Source organism: Stegostoma tigrinum, chromosome 35 (assembly GCF_030684315.1).
Source record: "Stegostoma tigrinum isolate sSteTig4 chromosome 35, sSteTig4.hap1, whole genome shotgun sequence".
Lineage (NCBI taxonomy): Eukaryota > Metazoa > Chordata > Chondrichthyes > Orectolobiformes > Stegostomatidae > Stegostoma > Stegostoma tigrinum.
The window spans coordinates 21,517,079-21,541,579 of record NC_081388.1 but is presented as its reverse complement, the minus strand read 5'-3'; the positions used below and the strand labels follow the sequence as shown (position 1 = coordinate 21,541,579).

At 41.6% G+C, this 24,501-nt stretch overlaps 1 protein-coding gene across 4 annotated transcripts in view; it reads left to right on the top strand.

Moving 5' to 3' along the window:
- The window catches only part of LOC125447460 (voltage-dependent P/Q-type calcium channel subunit alpha-1A-like), a 606,466-nt gene that overhangs the window by 503,011 nt on the left and 78,954 nt on the right, over positions 1-24,501 (top strand). For 2 of the 4 annotated variants that reach the window (XM_048521818.2, XM_059639807.1), the window contains exons 37-40: positions 11,536-11,632; positions 19,559-19,664; positions 20,309-20,416; positions 21,760-21,860. In XM_048521818.2, the coding sequence (XP_048377775.2) occupies positions 11,536-11,632; positions 19,559-19,664; positions 20,309-20,416; positions 21,760-21,860 (412 nt within the window). Of the gene's footprint in view, positions 1-11,535; positions 11,633-12,071; positions 12,169-19,558; positions 19,665-20,308; positions 20,417-21,759; positions 21,861-24,501 lie in introns of all 4 variants that reach the window. The other 2 variants (XM_059639809.1, XM_059639808.1) reach the window with 1 other exon arrangement.

Genomic DNA, 24,501 nt, shown 5'->3' with positions numbered 1-24,501 from the left:
TGTGTGTGTGTGTGTGTGTGTGTGGCAGAGAGTGTGTGTGTGAGAGGGGGAAGAGACTGAGAGGTTATTTGTGTGTGTGGGGGGGTAGGGAGAGAGAGAGTGTGTGTGCGTGTGCGCCTGTGTATTCGTGTGGTGGGTTCGCATGCAGTGCGACATGAACCCAAGATCCCAGTTGAGGATTTCCTCATGGGGACCGAACTTGGTTATTAGCCTCTGCTCGGCGATTCAACGTTGTTGTGTATCCCGGAGTCCGCCTTGGACATTTACTCGAAGATCTGAGGCCAAATGCCCTCGACCGCTGTAGTGGTCCCCCACTCGGAGGGAACAATCCTGTCTGGCGGTTGTTGTGTTGTGTCCATTCAAACATTGTTGTAACATCTGCATGGTTTTGCCGATGTACCATGCCTTGGTGCATCCTTTCCTGCAGCGTATCAGATCAGTGGTATTGGCCAAATCACATGACAATTTGCTGTGCACATAGTGGGTGATGTTTCCTCGTGTGTTGGTCGTGTCGAAGATGTGACATGTTTTGCAGAACTTACCATGACAGGGTTGTATAGTGTTGTGATCGATGTTGTCCTGAAGGCTGGGTAGTTTGCTGCATTACAACAGACGTTTTGACACTCTACACCAATATCATCTACATGATGACAGCGTTGCCGCAACACCGTCAGTACTGAATACCACCAACTGACAATTTCCAGACACCATCCTATACCTCATCCGCTTCTTCCTCAACCACAACATCTTCACCTTCAACAACCAGTTCTTCATCCAGACACAAAACAGGTATGGAGACCATTTCTGAAGAAGGGTCGAGGCCAGAAACATTAGTTTTCCTGTTCCTATGATGCTGCTTGGCTGCTGTGTTCATCTAACTCTACACCTTGTTATCTCGGGTATGGGGACCAGATTTGTTCCTCAATATGTCAACATTTTCATGCCCAGATTCGAACAACACTTCTTTGCTGTACAGAACCTCCGACCAATACTCTACACCTGTCACACTGAGGACATTTTCTTGCTTTGGACTCATGGCAAGAAATCTCTGAAAGAACTGCAGACTACTCTTTAGAATCTGTCTCATTCTTGGGAACAGGCATCTCCTTCAGGGACAGACACCTCAGTACATCATTCTACTGCAAGCCTACGGATAACTTCACGATGCTGCACTTATCAAGCTTCCCCCCAAATTATATTAAAACAGCCATCCCCTACAAACAAGTCCTACGCATACACAGAATGTGTTTGAATGAGGAGGAGTGAGACAGACACCTGAAGGTGTTGAAGAACACCCTCATAGGAACAGGATACAATGCCAAACTCATTGATCACCAGTTCCAATGTGCTATAGTGAAAAACTGTAATGGCTTCCTCAGAAGACAGACAAAAGATATGTCCGATAGGGTACCCTTCGTAGTCCAGTACTTCCCCTGAGTGGACAAACTATGCCATGGTCTTTGCAGCCTTCAACATGACGATCAGCTCCTCGCCAAGATCTTCCCCACACCTCCACTTCTCAACTTCAAACAACTGCCAAACCTTAACCAGACCATTGTTCGCAGCAAACTACCCAGCCTTCAGGACAACATTGACCACAACACCACACAACCCTGTTATGGTAGCCTCTGCAAGATGTGTCTGATCATCAGCACGGACACTACCATCATACGTGGGAATGCCACCCACCGTGTGCACAGCAAATACTCATGTGACTCAGGCAACATCGTCTATCTGATACGCTGCAGGCAAGGATGCCCTGAGGCATGGTATATTGGTGAGACCATGCAGACGCTATGACAACAGATGAATGGACACTGCACAACAATCAGCCAACAGAAATGTTCCCTCCACGTGGGGGATCACTTCAGTCATCTCAAGGACATTCGGCCTCAGATCTTTCAGTAAACTTCCTCCAAGGCAGACTTTGGGATACTCAATAATGCAGAGTCGCCAAACAGAGGCTAATAACCAAGTTCGGTACCCATGAGGACAGCCTCAATCAAGATCTTAGGTTCATGTCACACTAGAGGTGACCCCACCACACTGTACACTCTCACACACTCATACATACATACACTCACTTACACAAACGCACACACACATGGATACATGAACAGACACTCTCTTTCTCTCTCTCTCTCTCTCTCTCTCTCTCTCCCACACATGCACCCATGCACGCTCACTCATACACTTACCCACTGTCTCTCTCTCACACTTTCTCTCTCCCCTGCTTCTCCCCCACCAAACATACACACACTCTCCCCTCTCCCACACACACTGTCCCCCCCTTCCACACGCACACCCTGCATTCCCCACCTCACACGTACATACACGTTCTCTCTTCCCCACCCCTCTCTCACACACACGCACGCACACACACAAGCACTCTCTCTCCCCCTCGCTCTCCCTCCCTCTCCCTGCCCTCACTCACACATGCACACACACACCTATACACACATATGTGAATCTGTGGGGTGAATTTGTATTTGCAGATACATCTTAATTTGTTCAAAATGCAGTCGATTTATGGACAGTCAGTCAATATGATGTTTTATAAATTTCTACTTTAGAAATAAAACCAGTCTGACTCCAACCTAAGACCCTGGTAATTATAGACCAGTGAGCCTTACCTCAGTTGCTGGTAAAGTGTTGGAAAAGGCTAGAAGAGATAGAATTTATAATCATCTAGAAAAGAATAAATTGATTAGGGATAGTCAGCACGGTTTTGTGAAGGGAAGGTCATGCCTCACAAACCTTATTGAGTTCTTTGAGAAGGTGACCAAACAGGTAAATGAGAGTAAACTGGTTGATGTGGTGTATATGGATTTCAGCAAGGTGGTCGATAAGGTTCCCCACAGTAGGCTATTGTACAAAATGCGGTGGAATGGGATTATGGGAGATATAGCAGTTTGGATCGGAAGTTGGCTTGCTGAAAGAAGACAGAATGGTGGTAGTTGATGGGAAATGTTCATCCTGGAGACCAGTGACTAGTGGTGTACCGCAAGGGTCGATGTTGGGTCCACTGCTGTTTGTCATTTTTATAAATGACCTGGATGAGGACCTAGAAGGATGGATTAGTAAATTTGCAGATGACACTAAGGTCAGTGGAGTTGTGGATGGTGACAAAAGATGCTGTAGGTTGCAGAGAGACATAGATAAGCTGCAGAGCTGGGCTGAGAGGTGGCAAATGGAGTTTAATGCAGACAAGTGTGAGGTGATGCACTTTGGGAGGAGTAACCGGAAGGCAAAGTACAGGGCTAATGGTAAGATTCTTAGTAGTGTAGATGAGCAGAGAGATCTCGGTGTCCATGTACACAGATCCTTGAAAGTTGCCACCCAGGTTGACAGGGCTGTTAAGAAGGCATACAGTGTTTTAGCTTTTATTAATAGAGGGATCGAATTCCGGAACCAAGAGGTTATGCTGCAGCTGTACAAAATCCTGGTGCGGCCGCACTTGAACTGCGTACAGTTCTGGTCACCGGATTATAAGAAGGATGTGGAAGCTTTGGAAAGGGTGCAGAGGAGATTTACTAGGATGTTGCCTGGTATGGAGGGAAGGTCTTACGAGGAAAGGCTGAGGGACTTGAGGCTGTTTTCATTAGAGAGAAGAAGGTTGAGAGGTGACTTAATTGAGACATATAAAATAATCAGAGGGTTAGATAGGGTGGATAGGGAGAGCCTTTTTCCTAGGATGGTGATGGCGAGCACGAGGGGGCATAGCTTTAAATTGTGGGGTGAAAGATATAGGACAGATGTCAGAGGTAGTTTCTTTACTCAGAGAGTAGTAAGGGAATGGAATGCTTTACCTGCAATGGTACATGCCAATTTCAATTTGAGCGACAAGCTCATTTACCTTGTTTAATATACTATGTCCATTTTAAGTACAAAACCCTCAGCTTTGCATTGACTGCCCCCTTTCTCATAGTTGTGCCGTTATTTCCTGTGCCTGAAGTTAGATTTTTTGACCCTTTCTGTACTTGCTGTCCTATTATTTGTTCTGGAAGCTTAAGCAGAGGTTAAACTCTCACGCAACCCCCACACTGACCCTCCAATTGACAATTTCCATAATTTTCCAAGCAATTGAACCACCCCCCGCACCAAGATAACAAAGTGTGAACATAGAACATTACAGCACAGTACAGGCCCTTCAGCCCTCGATGTTGTGCCGACCTGTCATACCGATCTGAAGCCCATCTACACTATTCCATGTACGTCCATATGCTTATCCAATGATGACTTAAATGTACCTAAAGTTGGCGAATCTACTACCGTTGCAGGCAAAGCATTCCATTCCCTTACTACTCTCTGAGTAAAGAAACTACCTCTGACATCTGTCCTATATCTTTCACCCCACAATTTAAAGCTATGCCCCCTCGTGCTCGCCATCACCATCCTAGAAAAAAGCCTCTCCCTATCCACTCTATCTAACCCTCTGATTATTTTATATGTCTCAATTAAGTCACCTCTCAACCTTCTTCTCTCTAATGAAAACAGCCTCAAGTCCCTCAGCCTTTCCTCGTAAGACCTTCCCTCCATACCAGGCAACATCCTAGTAAATCTCCTCTGCACCCTTTCCAAAGCTTCCACATCCTTCTTATAATCCGGTGACCAGAACTGTACGCAGTTCAAGTGCGGCCGCACCAGGATTTTGTACAGCTGCAGCATAACCTCTTGGTTCCGGAATTCGATCCCTCTATTAATAAAAGCTAAAACACTGTATGCCTTCTTAACATGCCTGTCAACCTGGGTGGCAACTTTCAAGGATCTGTGTACATGGACACCGAGATCTCTCTGCTCATCTACACTACTAAGAATCTTATCATTAGCCCTGTACTTTGCCTTCCGGTTACTCCTCCCAAAGTGCATCACCTCACACTTGTCTGCATTAAACTCCATTTGCCACCTCTCAGCCCAGCTCTGCAGCTTATCTATGTCTCTCTGTAACCTACAGCATCCTTCGTCACTAACCACAACTCCACCGACCTTAGTGTCGTCTGCAAATTTACTAACCCATCCTTCTAGGCCCTCATCCAGGTCATTTATAAAAATGACAAACAGCAGTGGACCCAACACCGACCCTTGCGGTACACCACTAGTCACTGGTCTCCAGGATGAACATTTCCCATCAACTACCACCCTCTGTCTTCTTTCAGCAAGCCAGTTTCCGATCCAAACTGCTATATCTCCCATAATCCCATTCCACCGCATTTTGTACAATAGCCTACTGTGGGGAACCTTATCGACCACCTTGCTGAAATCCATATACACCACATCAACCAGTTTACTCTCATCTACCTGTTTGGTCACCTTCTCAAAGAACTCAATAAGGTTTGTGAGGCACGACCTTCCCTTCACAAAACCGTGCTGACTATCCCTAATCAATTTATTCTTTTCTAGATGATTATAAATCCTATCCCTTATAACCTTTTCCAACACTTTACCAACAACTGAGGTAAGGCTCACTGGTCTATAATTACCAGGGTTGTCTCTACTCCCCTTCTTGAACAGGGGAATCACATTTGCTATCCTCCAGTCGTCTGGCACTATTCCTGTAGATAATGACGAGTTAAAGATCAATGCCAAAGACTCGGCAATCTCCTCCCTGGCTTCCTGGAGGATCCTAGGATAAATCCCATCCGGCCCAGAGGACTTATCTATCTTCACACTCTGGAGGATTTCTAATACCTCTTCCTTGTGAACCTCAATCCCACCTAGTCTAGTAGCCTGTATCTCAGTATTCTCCTCGACAACATTGTCGTTTTCTAGAGTGAATACTGTCGAAAAATATTCATTTAGTGCTTCCCCTACCTCCTCTGACTCCACCCACAACTTCCCACTACTCTCCTTGATTGGCCCTAATCTTATTTTCGTCATTCTTTTATTCCTTAAATACCTATAGAAAGCCTTAGGGTTTACCCTGATCCTATCCACCAACAACTCATGTCTCCTCCTGGCTCTTCTAAGCTCTGTCTTTAGGTCTTTCCTGGCTACCTCGTAGCCCTCAAGCGCCCTAATGGAGCCTTCTCATCTCATCCTAACATAAGCCTTCTTCTTCCTGTTGACCAGAGATTCCACTTCCTTCGTAAACCACAGCTCCCGCGCTCTATAGCTTCCTCCCTGCTTGACAGGTACATACATATCTAGGACACACAGGAGCTTTTCCTTGAATAAGCTCCACATTTCTAATGTGCCCATCCCCTGTAGTTTCCTTCCCCATCCTATGCTCCTGAAATCTTACCTGATCTCATTGTAATTGCCTTTCCCCCAGCTATAACTCTTGCCCAGTGGTATACACCTATCCCTTTCCGTCACTAAAGTAAACATAACAGAATTGTGATCGCTATTACCAAAGTGCTCACCTACTTTCAAATCTAACACCTGGCCAGGCTCATTAGCCAGTATCAAATCGAATGTGGCTTTGCCTCTTGTTGGCCTATCTACATACTGTGTCAGGAAGCCCTCCTGCACACACTGGACAAAAACTGACCCATCTATAGTACTCGAACTATAGTGTTCCCAGTCAATATTTGGAAAGTTGAAGTCCCCCATGACAACTACCCTGTCTCTCTCACTGCTATCGAGAATCATCTTTGCTATCCTTTCCTCCACATATCTGGAACTATTCTCATCTTTGCTACTCTTTCCTCTACATATCTGGAACTATTCTCATCTTTGCTATCCTTTCCTCTACATATCTGGAAATATTCATTTTGGTAGGCTCGAAACATCAGCTTTTGTGCTGCTGAGATGCTGCTCGGCCTGCTGTGTTCATCCAGCTTCACACTTTGTTATCTTGGATTCTCCAGCATCTGCAGTTCCCATTATCTCTGATCACACCCCTGGACATTACAGGCAATTTAGCACAGCCAATCCATTTAACCTGTTCTGTGGAAGGAAACCTCAGCATCTGGAGGAAACCCACGCAAACACGGGGAGAATATACAAATTCCACACAGATAGTCAGCGATGGTGGAATCGAACCCGGGTCCCTTGCGCTGTGAGACAGCAGTGCTAACCACTAAGCCACTGTGCTGCCCAACCCTGATTCAATCAAGAGCGCAGAGGGCATGCCAGGAGCAGCACCAGACTTACCTGAAGATGAGGCATCAACCTAGAGTAACCACCAAACAGGACTACTTGCTTGCCAAAGAACATAAGCAGCAAAGGATAGACAGAGCTAAGCAATCCCACAACCAGCAGAGAAGATCTAAGCTCTGCAGACCTGCCACATCCAGTTGCAAATAGTGGTGGATGATTAAACAGCTCATTAGAGTAGGAGGCTCCATAAATATCTCCATCCTAAATGATGGAAGAGCCTCGCACATTAGTGCAATCTTCAGCCAGAAGAGCCGTGTGAATGATCTTTTGGGTCTTCAGTGGTCCCCAGCATTACAGATACCAGTCTTCAGTCAATTTGATTCATTCCATGTGATATCAAGAAATGGTTGGGGACGTTGGATACTGAAAAGGCTGCGGGCCGTGACAACATTTCAGCAGTAGTATCGAAGATTTGAGCTCCAAAACCTGCCGCTCCTTTAGCCAAGCTGTTCTAGTACAGTTACAACACTGGCATCTGCCTGACAATGTGGAAAATTGCACAAGTTATGTCCTTCACATAAAAAAAGGACAAATCCAACCAGGTCAGTTACTGCCCCATTAGTCTACTATCGGTCATCAATAAAGTTATGGAAGGTATCCTTTACAGAGCTATCAAGCCACACCTGCTCAGTGATGCCCAGTTTGGGTTCCACCAGGGTCACTGAGTTCCTGACCTCATTATAGCCTTGGCTCAAACATGGACCAAAGAGCTGAATTCCAGAGGTGAGGCAAGAGTGACAGCCCTTGACATCAAGGCTGCGTTCAACTGAGTGTGGCATCATGGAGCCCTAGCAAAACTGTAATCAATTGACATTGGGGGAAAACTCTCGATTATTTAGAGTCATACCTGACACACAAGAAGATTGTCAAGGTTGTTGGAGGTCTTCCTCAGCTCCAGGACATCTTTGCAGGAGAACTATCTTCAGCTGCTTCATCGATCACCTTCCCTCCATTGTAAGGTCAGGAGTGGGGATGTTTACAATGTTCAGCATCATTCATGACTCCTCAGATACTGAAGCAGTCTGTGTTCAAATGCAACTAGATCTGGACAATATCCAGGCTTGGGCTGACAAGTGGCAAGTAACATTCATGCCACACAAATGCCAGGCTATGACCATCACCAGCAAGAGACAATCTGCCTACCACCCCTTGCCATTCAATATTGTTACTATCACTGAATTCCCCCATTATCAAGATCCTGGAAGTTATCATTGACCAGTAGCTCAACTGGACTCACCACATAAATGCAGTAGCTACAAAAGCAGATCAAAGGCTGGGAATACTGTGGCGAGTAACTCACCTTCCTGACTCCTCAAAGCCTGTCCACCATCCACAAGGCACAAGTCAGGAGTGTGATGAAATACTCCCCACTTGCCCGGATGAGTGCAGCCCCAATAACACTCAAGAAGCTTAACACCATCCAGGACAAAGCAACCTGTTCGATTGGCACCACATCCACAAGCATCCACTCCCTCCACCACCAATGCTCAGTAGCAGCAGTGTGTACTATCTACAATATGCACTTCAGAAATTCACCAAAGATCCTTCGACAGCACCTTCCAAACCCACAACTGCTTCCATCCAGAAGGACAAGGGCAGCAGATATATGGGAACACCACCACCTTCAATTCCCCTTCAAGCCACTGACCATGCTGACTCAGAAATATATCACCATTCCTGCAGGTAGTTAGCTCAAAATCCTGAAATTCCCTCCCTCATGGCATTGTGGGTCAGCCCACAGCAGGTAGACTGCAGCGGCTTAAGAAGGCAGCTCCCCACCACCTTCTCAAGGGCAATTAAGGATGGGCAATAAATACTGGCTTAGCCAGTGATGCCCATAAAATGAATAAATTTAAAAAATGAAACTACTATTTACCTGTGAAGTCACTCTTTTGCCCTTGGCCCCTACCCTGGGCTTCAACTTAACTTGTAAGAAGACCTTACAAACTAATAATAACTGATAACAGACAGTAAAGAAAGACATACCCCCAAACATCATTAAGGCTCACACTGAAGGCTTTGCTGGGCTAGTGCTGGGTCTGACTGATGCTGTCTGATTCCAGCAGCACCACAGGGTTGAGTCTTGATCCAACATGAAATAGAAAGAACTTCCTGAATTCTCTAGATTTACAGGATTTGCAGGATGTATTTATTTTTATTGGAGATACATAGTTCCATTGTCTAATGATGACAGTACAGCAATGCAAAGTCAGCAATCAGGATTTACTTAGCAGGAGACCTGAAATTAGATTTGCAGTTTTCTTGAGCACTTTACAGGAGAGAGTTTTATTTAGTCTGTACTTTGGATTGTAAACTTTCAAAAGTGTTTTTGGTTCAGTTGAATCAGTGACACGTGTGAACATGTTGATTTGAAACTGTCAACTTCTACAAATGTTGTAAAATGTCTAAATTTCCATAATATATAATAAGTCAGCCATGAAAAGGAATCTGACTTGTTGGAACTCATGTCTTTTCCATGTTGTTAAAATAAAAATTCTATTTTCATGTACATCAGGCACTTTTGAGGTGGCTTCACTTTGTGGGATGACACAGATTCTTAAAGCAAAATTACTGTCAGATTAACCACAAACTTTAATCCCCTAAAAGAAATTCTAATCACTGAGGTCTTTACAGTTATCAATTATTGTGGTATTATTGCATCATGAAGTGTATTTAAGGCAGAGATAAATTCTTGCCTTGTATGGAGATCAAGGGTTGTGGGGAGAATGGGGTTGTGAAACATATCAGTCATGATCAAATGGCAGAGCAGACTTGATGGGCTAAATGGCCTAATTCCGCTGCTAAATTTTATGGTCTTGTTGTCTTATTGAGAGAAACAAGACACAGTTTTCACCCTCCATCTCAAGTCCTGACTCTAAACCTCAATTTCCACTACTTTTCCTGACCACTGTTTGAGACCGAATGAGACTGTTCATAGCCTTAGTGGCCTATGCTAGATCGAGCTGAGCCGTCAACTCCATATCCATCTCAATGATGTAACTATTTACCTTCTACTCCATAATGTCACTTTTCTTCACCACACCTCAGCTCACCTGGTAATACCAACATCTCTGATTCCAGTATTACCTTTGCCAGCCTTGCAACTTGCATGTTTTAAGCTTGAATTTATTCATGCTTCTGCTTTCTGTGTTCTAACTCACATAAACCCATGTTCTCACATTCCCCTTTGTTCATGCATTACCATTAGCTCCTCCTTTCCTTAGAATTCATATTTGGTCTTGCTGTCTGACTGTCTCTATATGCCTTTCCAGCTGTGCAGTTTGCAGTCTTTGCACCCTTTGATTCTAGTCTTTTACTCTGTCTTGATTTTCATTGATCTTCATTTGTAGTTGTGCCTCACACTGCTTATCCACTAATCTCTGGAATTCCCTCCAACACACTTCGTCCTCTCCCCTCCTCTCTTCTTCTTAGATCTTGCTTAAAACCTATCTCTTTTCACAACATTTAAAAGGCATTTGGATAGGTACATGATGGGATGTGGGCCAAATACAGGCAAATGGAACTAGTTTAGTTCGGGATACTTAGTCAACATAGGTGAGTTGGAGTGGAGAGTCTGTTTCTGTGCTGTGTGAATCTATATAGTTTTCCTTTGTAGAAACTGTATGTTGTACATATTCAGGGTTATCTCTACTTACATTTATTTTGCTTTGCTATCTAATCCGTAATACAAAACTGGACAATGGCAGTGAGAAATGGAGTCAAGACTTTGGGAGCAATCTTCCCAGCCTGGAACTGGTAGGCCTGGAGACAGCTAGTGAACTTCATTAGACAGGGTGATTGCAGACTAGCACCCAGTCACTTTCCCAAATTTGTCCTAATTAGGTTTTGGGTGGGAAGACCCCAAGTTTGACCTTATCATCCTACTGCCAATTGAGGACCTTAATTTGCACAAATTAAATGTGCCAGGAGCTCTAGGTGGTCAGGACTTCTTGGTCCAATGTTCCTAACTCCATCAGAAGTCCTTTCGACAGCCAATACGCTGCCCAATTGCTGAAAGAACCATAGGCTTTCTCACTTTAGCAAAGTTTCCATCCTGGAAACTCGCATTTTCATGGGCTTACTGTGAAAACATGAAGATCCTGCCCTTTCATGCTAATGGTTACTTTACTGCTAACAAAAATTCATTGTAAAACCTCTTAACAAATACCTCGACATTAGAGAAAACCTGGATTGTATAAGTGTTCTATATTCTAGTTATGAACTGAAAGAATAGAACTCTTTATAAGACGGACTTTACATGTGTGTTGACACGATCTTTAAACAACATAAACCAGCTGATTAGATTCTGAATGCTTTTGACATGCTGTGCTTTGTACTGTTTTAAATTAAGTTCCTATGTGTTAGTTTGTTAAGTTCTGCTCTGTTTTGACCTTAGAGCTTTGTTTTCACTAACTTATTGTATTCTTTTTCCAGCGGTCGAATTCATTATAAGGATATGTACAGTTTATTGCGTGTTATCTCACCCCCTCTGGGCTTAGGCAAGAAATGTCCTCATAGGGTGGCCTGCAAGGTTTGACTTCAACTAACCTACCAACCTAAGCATCAATGAATGAGTGTGCTTTCTCTTTTTTTGCATTTCTTGAAGTAGAATGTGCAGGAAAATGCAGTCACCTAGAGAAAATAGCATGGAAATGCACTGACCAATCTCAACCTCAGCCATTGCTGCTTGTCGTAATCAATACCACTCGGCATCTTGGGTATACTAGTGTTCATTACTGTAGGGACAGAAACTGCATTGACAAAGACTGGCATCTCAAAACAGGCAGAGGAAAGAAAATGTTCTCTGTACTTCTATGCAATATTTCAACATTGCATAGATATTGGATGATTTTCTGCAATTGACAGACCCATAAAGAATAACCTTGTAATTTTTTTGTTTTGTTTGTCTCCTTCCATTTTTGTTTTCGTTCGTCTTGGATACATCTTTTTGCCTCATTTCTGCTACAAAGTGGCCGCATCAGTTACACTGATATGTATGAGATGTTGAGACACATGTCTCCGCCCTTAGGCCTGGGGAAGAAATGCCCTGCGCGAGTTGCTTATAAGGTAGAAATGTGTCCTTAGTGTTCAGTGTGTTGGAGAAAATCTGTGACCTTTGAACTGTTAGGTTTAGGGATCGTGCAGTCCAAAAGAAGTGGGAGGAGTCTGAAAGGGTTGACAATAAATATGATCTAACTGTTAGTTGATGAAATATTTATCTGAAAAGCAGACATCACTTTCATTGAGGAGGATTTAATTTATTTCCTTAAATCAATTACTTTCTCTTAATTGAAAACATAGTGGCAAATTTGTGTTTCTGCCTACTTGCAGTATTTGAGCCAACAAACGATTTTTCAAAATTGAGCAAACAACTTGATTTTAGTTGTGATATTAAGCTACATCAAATCCCTTCACCTACCTTTAGAATGTACAAATATTGCTATCAAAAAAGGATTCACTACACTTCACAGGGCCAGACCCTCTTGAATTCTTTCTCCTGATTTTATTCGTAGTTTGCATTTTTTATTCTCTTTACATCAGCTTCAGATGTTCACTGCATGTTAGTTCTCCTGATAATTCAGCAACGTATAGACCCCTTGCTAATCTGCTGGTCTCCTTTATGATGAGCTAGTGAGTGTGTTTGCATGGAAGAGAAAAGAAGGAGGTATCATTCTACTTGAGATTTGATGGTCCATAATAGGATCTCAATTTATATGCATCTATTCCATAAAAAGGTCCTGAAGTGAATTCACTTCTAGGGAAGAAACTAAGATGTGTAATCTCCACCTCCCACCCCCAACAAGATAGTCTATTCTGTAACCACTCAAGTTGGCTTTATCCAAAATCAACTTATCCTACTTTCACAGCAGTTAACTACGATGAATGTAGGTCCTTTATTTCCTTAGTTCAATTTTCTCATCTGTATTGGTGGCTCCAACACCTACATATGGGTTTTACAAATACAACCACTCTGTCACTCCACATGGTTCATCATCTTTGTAGGTAAACCTCGATAAGAAATGTTGACATGTTATTTGAACCATGAGGTGGTGAGAGGTTCTATTAGCCACCTGACCCTGTCGCAGTTGCCATTTACACCTTAGTCATTGAGTAGAGATCAAATATGACAATCTTGGCTTTTTCCAAGGATATTAAATCTGTCCACCATCTTGTCTGAGATTAACTGACGCAACACAAACCATGGATGGAACTTGAGACCTTGCTGGTCTTTGCGATTCATTATTACAATAGTTTGTGCATTTATTCATTGGGTCTTTTAAGTATATCAGCAGTATCCTTTTAGGCTAGTTATGATATTCAAATTACAAATCAAAATGCCCTGAAACAGATTATTCTGTTTTGCTACATATAGAATCACAATAAAAGGCAGAGGTCCTCAAATTCTTCCCATTAGTCTGCATGGCAAATTTCCCCAACAGTGAATCTTCATTTAGCATGTGCACAAATCTCACTAGGAATGAGAGAAACCTTACATGCATTTAGAGAGTTTCCACATACAATGTCCAGAACAACCCTCCCGTAGACAGTTAGGAGAAGTGAGATCCTGAGAAGCTGTGAGATCTGAGTATTGGACAGAATTGCCTCATCAAACTATCACCCACTCTATCACTGATAATTTTGTAATTTGAATGCAAACCAGAGTTTGTATTCATCCTTCCTTAGCATGGTGAAACCAAATGAAATCAAATGCAAAAATATAACTTTTATTGACATCAATCAATTTTTAAAAGAACTTCAATGTAGAAAAGTTGTTTTACAATAAGCACACTCCCCTTCCTGTGGGTTGCATGATTATTCTGTGTTTCAGAAAGGGCAAATTCAATTTATCTTCAGGTTTTCAGGTTAAAGAATAGAATTTTTAAAGCGTTAAATAGTTCTAATTTTTAAGTTCAACTCTGACCGTTTAACTGTTACTAACTTTTCCACCTTTTACCTATTTTCTTCCTGTCAATGCAGTTCTAACCTGTATTGGTCCCTTATTCCTACATAATACACATGGTTAATCATTTGTGTTTTTCTCTCTTCCTCTTTTTCTTCCCTCACTATTCTGCATGCTGCATTGTAAAGATGTGCCAACATTAATGGAAAATCATTAGAAAGTGAGCAAAGTGGAGTGCCCTTGAGATGTTCCAATACTGAACTGTACTCTCTTCACCAAATTTGTTTAGTGGTTTTAAATGAGGCTTCCCAGAAAAATATCTATGTTGCACCATATTTAATGCTAAGACTGATTTGATTTATATTCTTGCTTGCAAAATAATCAATTACCTTTGTTGTGATGATGGGACCTATTCTGTCCCGTGCTTGGTTGTGGTGGGGTGTTTCCAATGGAGAAGAACAGAAATCCTAAAACTTGAAATGTTGGCATATCAGTGCACCTATCTGAGGCATGGTCCCCCCACTGAAACCCACATTATCCAGTTTACATGCCACCTCTCTTTTCCAGCCCATGCAGAACCTTTCTTTCCAGCCCATGGATAATCTCTCTTTTCTGCTTCCTATTCTTTCCCCACTTCAACATTTTTTGCTCAATCCTCACCTCAAAGTGACATATGTACTCAGTTATCAGACAACAAAGAATGGATGTGAAAATCAATATTGCTATTTAAAATTATATACTTTCCAACTAACCAACTAAATAAAATACAGATACTTCGTTTGCGGCATTGATACTCATTATGGCCACTTGAAGCCCCAGGTTCTGTTGCACATGGCTCCCTATTGCTCCATGTTTTCTGAGCCTATGGCCTGCTGTGCCTTGGGATACCCCCAGAGTTGGAATCCAGAGCTACTTCTTTATTTTTTATCGCTTTGAAGATGTGAAAACCAGGGAATGTTTTCCACTTGGATTCATAGGTCAATGGAAAGAGTGTTTTCAAAGGAAAATACTATCCTATAGCTTTATCTTCCATTGCTGTGGATCCTTCATTTGCCCGCTAACCAATGTCACTCGTATTTTCAGCACTCAATGCCAAGAATGTTGGGCATTGATTTTGTCACAAGTTCAAGGGCTGAGCATATTTCTACAACTTGTGTCAGTGAACTAATTCAGCATTGCATTTGGTAATGAGGTGACAATGGTGAATACCGTGCACTTTTCTTGAACCAATTAATCCTGTGGCTCACAACATTTTACCCTGAGCCAATCGTGACCCAGGAGTATAGGGTCAGAGATTTTGAGCTAATACAGTTCAGCTTTCTAAAAGGAGAACCTAAGCAAAGTTAAATTTAATATGCATGAATCTTAGCAGAATAGATTTCTCAAAGAGGATATATTTGCTGATTTTCTAATATGATTGAATTAATTACAATATGAATTGCATCCTACTTATTTATAAACAAGTGTTTTGAATAAGAGGATCATAAAAAAACCCAGGCCAAATGTATTTTTACAGACCGTTGTTGCATATTTTGAGTAAAAATAACCTTTCTTAATTGGCCAGAAAGAATCCAGAATAAATTATGTCTTACTTTGGAGAAGTGCAGAACGAAGAGTTTCCTAAGTAGGAAAGATGAAGTAGATAGGGACATGACTGATAGCAGAGGAGATAACAAATAACAATAAAACCAAGTGGAATACAGAGCTCAGTTTGGGCTCATTTGAGACCTTGAGAATGAGCATTTTCGGATTTATCCTGAGTGATCAACTGACGGTGGCTCAGTGGTTAGCACTGCACCCTCACAGTGCCATGGTCCCGGGTTCGATTCCAGGCTCGGGTAACTGTCTGTGCGGAGTTTGCACATTCTCCCCATGTCTTTGTGGGTTTTCTCCGGGTGCTCCGGTTTCCTCCCACAGCCCAAAGATGTGCAGGCTAGGTGGATTGGCCATGCTAAATTGCCTGTAGTGTTCAGGGGTGTGTGGGTTATAGGGGGATGGGTCTTGGTGGGGTGCTCCAAGGGGCGGTGTAGACTTGTTGGGCCGAAGGGCCTGTTTCCACACTGTAGGTAATCTAATCAAGCTAAGCTGTTTCAGGAAGAAACTTGAGCAGGTTCCACAACTTTATTTAGATTAATAACAGTAATATCAAATCTGCTCCATAAGCAACTGGCCACTGTTCCAAACTCAACCCCACCCACTCACTCCACCGTCAGTTGATCACTCAAGATAAATCCGAAAATTTTGATCCTGACAAGCTTATTTACTGATTGGGGTTGAGAGTCTCTTGCTATTACAGATATCCACTGCAACACTTTGCCAAACCATTTGAACGTTCCAAGGAGACATGAAGTTTGACACTAATTAACAACTATTTGTTTGTAGTAATGTTCCAGTCCATTTTATATTATCTGGCTGAACAGGAAATAAGGTCTGATTGCTGCTCACATAATGTCCCTCATCATGTGAAACAGTAAAAATTTTCTGACTGAATTCTTGCTTTACTGTTTCCCTCCCAGATATACTGGACATTACCTAAGGGATGTCAGTCAACACATGTATTACAGCTGGGCAATCCTAGGAATAAGTCACGTGGCCTTACTGTTGCTGACGTATCATCTGTGCTATGTTGATTGTCCTTTGAAAGGCTGCGAGGTGGATTTACATTCTTTGGGATATCAGAAATGGGACTTACTAAGTGGACATCAGACACAGGCTGTCAGGATGTTGACATCTGTACTTTGGACTGTTTGGACCTACCACATTGAGAGGTTTTTTTGAGGAATAAATTAAAAAGGAATTTGAAGGGAGGGGTCAATGGTTCCAACTGAATACTGTAAATAATTAAATAGGCTTTTTTTAAAAATTATTTTCGCTAATTGGATAATTTGTTCCCTTCCCTACATGGCCTCCCTGTTTCCTCATGCCTCTTATCTGGTTTATTGCACCTGGGATTCTGCAGCCTGAGGAAGTGTGAGTGGGCTTGGGCTCACAGCATTCCCTGTTTCACTCTCCCTCCCTCAAGAGTCATTCCTACCGTTTGTCCTCTCAAGGCCAGTGTTCAAATCAAAAGTTTGTTGATAAGCAGTAGCGGCTGATCTTGTTTCTTTCCCCATTAGAACTGTCCTTTCCTTCCTGATCTTCCCTGGGTGGTGCAAGTTTAAATCTTTTCCCTCCCCATTTACTGTTAAGCTTTCCACTGCCCTATGTACCATACCTTATGTGTAGATTTTGTACATGACCTCAAAAATAAGCAGTTCAGTTAATACAGTACGTTAAAAGTTTCCATAGTTGAATAATATAAATTAATTAATAAATATTTCATGAATCAGTCTCTGGTGATTCCACACCTTACTCTAGCAGTCTCAAATAAACATAAAACACAGTATAGATATGTTATATTTATAGTAATGTTACGATCATCCCTTTCCAAAACTTGTTGTGTTCCCTGCCAAAAAGCAGAGTTCCCCTCCATTGGTTAATTGATTATATGTTATTCCTTTATATATCTCCGCCATTTAGACCACAGATGCCTTGGCTTTGATAGCACATATGGAAGTAGACCTTTTTTTGTAAAACTAAAGCAGATCTAGAGTGAGAGATAAAACTAAGGATAACAAAAAATAAATTACCCAGAATGAGACATTCATAAATCGACTAGCTTGCAAAATCTCCATTGAAAGGAACTGGCCTTGTCATTCTGTTTGCACAAAAAACACCATAAAATACAAATCAAATTTCAACCTTGCTCTACCACCACCAGACTCTGGAAATCTTTTTAAAAACAGAAGGAATTAAAAAGACATGAACTTTAACCTCTTACCTCCCCATGTTTACATTTTCCTTTGTGATTATCTTATTATATCCGTGGGCTTTTTTTGATGTCCTCTTTTCTGACATTTCCTGTCCTGCCAAGCACTGCTATTTGTCTAGAAGTTTCTGTGCTGATGGGAAGGATGTGTCTTGATGCTGCCTAATCTTCAAAGCCATTCTTTCAGGTTCCATTTAGTGAAACATATGCATCTTTTGTTTGGCCTGTTAAACTCTAAAGTTCACCCATTTATTTATAACTAATGATGAATTCCTCAGTATAAAGTCATAGGCCCAAGAACCCTCAGCTGCCTGCTGAATCACCATCCCTCCATCATAAGGTTACGAAGTGAGGATATTTACTGATGATTGCATAATGTTCAGTACCATTCACGACTCCTAAGATACTGAAGCCATCCATATCCACGTGCAGCAAAACTTGGAAACCATTCAGGTTTGGACTAATAAACGACTAGTAACATTCATAACTTGCAAATACCAGGCAATTATTATCTTCATCAAGAAAGAATCTAATGATCTATCCTTGATAAACTGAAGGAGCTGCCTGTTGATGTAACCTTGTGTCCTTTCTGTCACTCTGATTTGTACCGAGTCCAGTCATTCCTGAGAATGATCTTCTCAGTCCAGTCATTTCACGGAGTAGTCTTCTCAGTCAAAATGTTGTTTGGGATCGTAGTCCTGAATTAAAAGTTAACACTACCATGTTCAGGGCTTGAGTTCCTGCAGAGTGTTTCACTTGTCTACAAATAGACAGATCAGCTTGGATGAGACCCTTTACAAATAATGAAATAATGGCACAATCCTGAGGACCCAGTGCAACTACTGACAGACACCTGGAGACCATCTGAGAAGCAATAATTCCCTGTCCAGACTTCATGTTCAAAGGCCCACAATGCCATTTATCAGTGTGTAGCAATAGAAGTATGTCACTAACTCAACAAAGTAGAAGTCTAATGACTTTACAACATCTGGAGTGAGAACATGTTTTGCTTAAATGAGTTCCATTCTTCCTTAAATTAAGCACAACTTGTTTTCTGGACAGTTCCCCTAATAACTTGCTCATGTTTCAACTATCCCACTGTATGATTCCCTCTCCCCACCCTCACCCAAGCATCTCATGCTATCTTTGCCTATCTTCCTCTCTCAGTTATCTTTCGCTTTCTTTCGGCCCTATTACTCTCATTGCACTTCCCTGAAAAATAATGTTGATTCATTTCATAGTCTCCAGCTTTAATCGCATTAAATGTACTACACCTGTCCATTTCTCATTCACTCAAAAACCTCTGAATGCTGCTGTTACTTATCCTTGAATAATGCTCCATTGCATTGAGAGAGCAGATTTTAAGCAGTAGCCTATTAAAGCGTAGCTGTGAATGAAATCCAGTGTCTTTTCCTTGGAAGCTTCTGTGTCAACTTGACTGCACTGCTTGTCCTGTGGGGTACCTTTGCATGCTGCATGCATCTGCATCACTTGTGTTTGTTAACTGGATGTCAGTACCTCAAGTGGAACTGGGAATGACCATTGCATTGTGTGTTGTTCCACGGAATATTTGTGTGCACCATGTTAAATTGCGATGATGATCTATGTATTTACAATTGTACACAAATGGAATGAATTATTTGACGATGTTTAGACTAAAATGAAAGGAACCTCCAAGTGATTTGTGGTAACTCAGCCAAACAGCAACAGTGCTTTGGGCTAGGTTTGTTGTGATTGGTTCCCTACAGAGGCTTCTGCGAATGGATTTACCAGTTGCTGAAGACAACAGTGTGCACTTCAACTCAACACTTATGGCACTTATTAGGACAGCCTTGGATATCAAAATAGCAAAAGGTATTGTGTGAGTTTTATTTAACTGCCGTACCCATATTGGCTGGGCTAATGACTACCACTGTACATGAAAAAAAATGTTTGTGATGATTTTTACATGTTATAAGTTTTGTGCATAGGCACCCAAAAATCTACCGACTGCTCTATCTGTATTGTGTAATTATTCCACAATACTTAAAACGTGAAAGATGGATGTATCCCGACATTTATTTGGAGGTTTCAGCACTGCATAATTTTATTGTATCAACTGCCTCATTCTCACCTCAGAATCACAAAATTGTTGTAGAGCAGAAGGCTGCGCAATACCTCCAAGCATTCTCCTGCCTTTTCCCTGTAGCCCTGCTTTATTGTTTCTTTTTAAATAATTGTATAATTCCTTCTTGACTACTTTTATTGAACCTGATTCCATCATACATCCACGCAATAAAAAAAAGTTTCAGTTATATACCATGACTACTTTGCTGAGTTGTAGACAACCGGATAACACAGGAAAACCTTCCAACCTGTACTATTTGAATGTGACAAAGAGGTTTGTGCATGTGGTACAGTGAGCCTTATTCCATTGTGGATGCCCATAAAGACATTTTTGCAATAATTGCAGCCTATTTAAAATCTATCCCAAATGTTATACCAATTCTATTTCTTAGGAGGGGCTGATAAACACCAAATGGACCGAGAGTTGAGGAAAGAGATGATGTCTATCTGGCCTAACCTCTCACAGAAGACAATAGATCTACTGGTCACGCCCCACAAATGTAAGTGCAGATCTCATTATAACTTTCCTTTTCTTCGTCATCAGTTCTTTACACATTGAGTCGTAGATTATAATAACAGGAAGAGGCCTTTCAGCCCATCAGGTCTACACTGGGCATCAAGCCTACTATCTAATCCCATTTCATAGCACTTGGCACATTACCTTGTATTCTATGATTTTTCATGTATTCATCTAATACTACATAAAGGTTATGATATTCCTGCCTTTACCATCTTTTTAGGCAGCGGTTTCCAGTTACTTACCACACTCTGAGTGAAAAAAGTTCTTAAATCCTCTCTGAACTTCCTGCCCCTGACCTTCATTCCGTGCTTCCTCATTAACTATGTTTCCATTAAAAGGAAAAGCCCCTTCCTATCTACCCTATCTATGCCTGTCATAATTTTGTAATTTCAGTCAGGTTCGCCCTCAGCATCACTGCTCCAAGGAAAAATCCCTAGCCTATTTTGTATTTCTTCATGGCATACCACCTGAAGGACAGGTTCCTATCGAGTCACTGTCAATACTACATGTGTGAGTGACATTATTGGGAAGGAGCTATGATAATCTGAATTTCCTAATTTCATATCTCCCTCCCCCACCTGCAGACAGACATTCAGCTCTGCAGAGCTGACCACCACCCTGTTAACACTAACAGCACAGCTAAATGTGGTTTTTGGTATTGTTGGTCATTCTTGATGTATGGACTTTCTTATTTCTTAGTGGCCAAACAGTTCATACTGTAAAACCAGTATTTTTCATTTGTGAAATTCTTGTGTAGAGCAGAATCAGCTGCTTTCTGACAGTTGGAACATGACACCAAAGCTAGGAATCCAGGAACAAGTTTATTTAAGATTCCTGCGCTCCATTTGTCATCAACGCCATCATCATTCCAGATTCCTTATAATATTATTTATTATCATTCAGGGTTCAGACACCATCTTTTAATCCTAACTGACCATTAGTCATCAGATGACTCGCTAACTATCAACTTTAGCTTCTGTTCATAACTCATTAGCTACAAAAATAATATTGCCCTCTTGTATTTTTAAATTCTTTTCTTCTCTTTATAAATGAAGTGCTACAGAAACAGATGGTTATGAATCTTCCTGTGGAATCCCCTCAGTAAAAAGATGGTGAAGTCAGTCATCAAATGTTTTCATCTTCCTCAATGAGAATATGTGAAAGTTAACAGATTTTTGAATATTTGCAAGTAGTGTGATGAAAATTTACTGGATGTTTAGGAGAGGAATGCAGGGGGAGATTGGAAATTGAACCATGTAAGTGCAGCTCTCTGTTTCAGTTTTCTAAATCCTCTTCTTTTGACTTCTAACCTCCTGCCTGCAGCAACTGACCTTACCGTGGGCAAGATCTACGCAGCTATGATGATCATGGAATACTATCGACAAAGCAAAGCCAAAAAGCTCCAGCTACTCCGTGAGGAGCAGGTACTAGCATCGTGGAGAGAAGTCATTGAATCGCAGATAATCTCATGCTATCCAAAAAAAAAAGAAACTGAGAAAGAATCATGCAGAGAAAGACAAATAGCTTTCCTTAATTTGCTGTGCTTCCAATTTTGCTTGTTGTATGCTTTTTACACATTCCCATCCATGCTGTTCTACTTTAGATGTTACTGATAGGGTTTGGAATATTTTTAACAGGACTGATCTCACAACTTGGTTACTTATTTTTGATCTCAGCGAATCTGGGGTATACAAGCCTTGGCTAATGGCTGGTAAGTCTGAGCAGTACAGCCTCATGAACGATGTTTCAATGTGCATATACTTCTTTCTTGCCGGTTTGTCCTGTTGGAATTTTTTGGGCCTGGAAGTTTGGAAAGGGCCATTCCTAGCACTGTTGCACTATTTCCTCTTTGATAAATACTAAAGCAAAACACAAGATCAGTTAGCATCAACAACTTGAGATTTATTGAGAGTAAGAGAATCAAAGCTTGAATGCCCCTTCAAATACTCTTACAGGAGTTCCCTAAAATTATGGATACCTGTTTTCACTTCTTCATTAAAAACTTGTTAAAATTTTATTATTCATATATATAGAAAAAAGTACCCAAAATGTTAACGATAAAGCACTTGTACTATATAATTGCTTTCTGGAGGAGCTGAAGAATATGATGATCTGTTCTACCAACAAAATTAGAAAAAGTTTACCAAGTCTTTTTATGCAAAGTGATGCCCCTTTTGATGGGAGAAGTTTACTGTTTAGTTTGGTTGAACCTGTTGGATATCTAAAATTTATTAATCTTTGTTGTTCACTCAATCTATTTGTTCAGGAATATCAATTTTTTGTTTGGTTTTCCTATGTGCTTCTCATCGATTTCTCTCTTGCTTTAAAGTGCATCTGGTCCCTTTTATTTTGTTTTGAATACATTATATCCTCAAATTGTCCATATGCATGACACTGAACAGTATTCAGTAACTGGTGTATGATGTTTATATTGGCATCCATGGCCAATGCTATAACCAGATATATTAGGTTTCAGAAATGTGTTCAATCCAGAAAATGTTAATTGTATTCAAAAGTACATTAAAACAAATGACCATGCAAATCATAAATATACTAGCATTTATGTAAAGTAGTTCATCTGCAATGATGTCAGGAGGCAGAACCCAGTTGCAATGTTTAGCTGCTCAGGTGAAGCTGCACTTGATCATTACTTAGGTAATTCCTTTGGAAGTGGTGGTATTATTAGACACATCCTGTGGTTAGTTAGAGGCTAATTGTTGATGAAAGTACATTAGATACTGCCAGTTTTCCCTTGAGAGTTCAGGGTAGAAGAACATTTTTTTGCAAAATTTTGACACTTTGAGACATGATAGAACATAGAACAGAGAACAGTACAGCACAGAACAGGCCCTTCAGCCCACAATGTTGTGCCGACCATTGATCCTCATGTATGCACCCTCAAATTTCTGTGACCATATGCATGTCCAGCAGTCTCTTAAATGTCCCCAATGACCTTGCTTCCACAACTGCTGCTAGCAACGCATTCCATGCTCTCACAACTCTCTGTGTAAAGAACCCCCCTCTGACATCCCCTCTATACTTTCCTCCAACCAGCTTAAAACTATGATCCCTCGTGTTAGCCATTTCTGCCCTGGGAAATAGTCTCTGGCTATCAACTCTATCTATGCCTCTCATTATCTTGTATACCTCAATTAGGTCCCCTCTCCTCCTCCTTTTCTCCAATGATAAAAGTCCGAGCTCAGTCAACCTCTCTTCATAAGATAAGCCCTCCAGTCCAGGCAGCATCCTGGTAAACTTCCTCTGAACCCTCTCCAAAGCATCCACATCTTTCCTATAATAGGGCGACCAGAACTGGACGCAGTATTCCAAGTGCGGTCTAACCAAAGTTTTATAGAGCTGCAACAAGAGCTCACGACTCTTAAACTCAATCCCCCTGCTAATGAAAGCCAAAACACCATATGCTTTCTTAACAACCCTGTCCACTTGGGTGGCCATTTTAAGGGATCTATGTATCTGCACACCAAGATCCCTCTGTTCCTCCACACTGCCAAGAATCCTATCCTTAATCCTGTACTCAGCTTTCAAATTCGACCTTCCAAAATGCATCACCTCGCATTTATCCAGGTTGAACTCCATCTGCCACCTCTCAGCCCATCTCTGCATCCTGTCAATGTCCTGCTGCAGCCTACAACAGCCCTCTATACTGTCAATGACACCTCCAACCTTTGTGTCGTCTGGAAACCTGCTGACCCATCCTTCAATCCCCTCATCCAAGTCATTAATAAAAATTACAAACAGTAGAGGCGCAAGGACAGAGCCCCGTGGAACACCACTCACCACTGACTTCCAGGCAGAATATTTTCCTTCTACTACCACTCGCTGCCTTCTGTTGGCCAGCCAATTCCGTATCCAGACAGCTAAGTTCCCCTGTATCCCATTCCTCCTGACCTTCTGAATGAGCCTAGCATGGGGAACCTTATCAAATGATGTTTGTTATGTCAAGGATACATGCTTAATTATGGTTCGTATAGTAATGAACTTACAAACTGTCAGTAAGTCAAGATATTGCTATTCTCTAAGTATGGGCATTCTGCAGCTAAAACA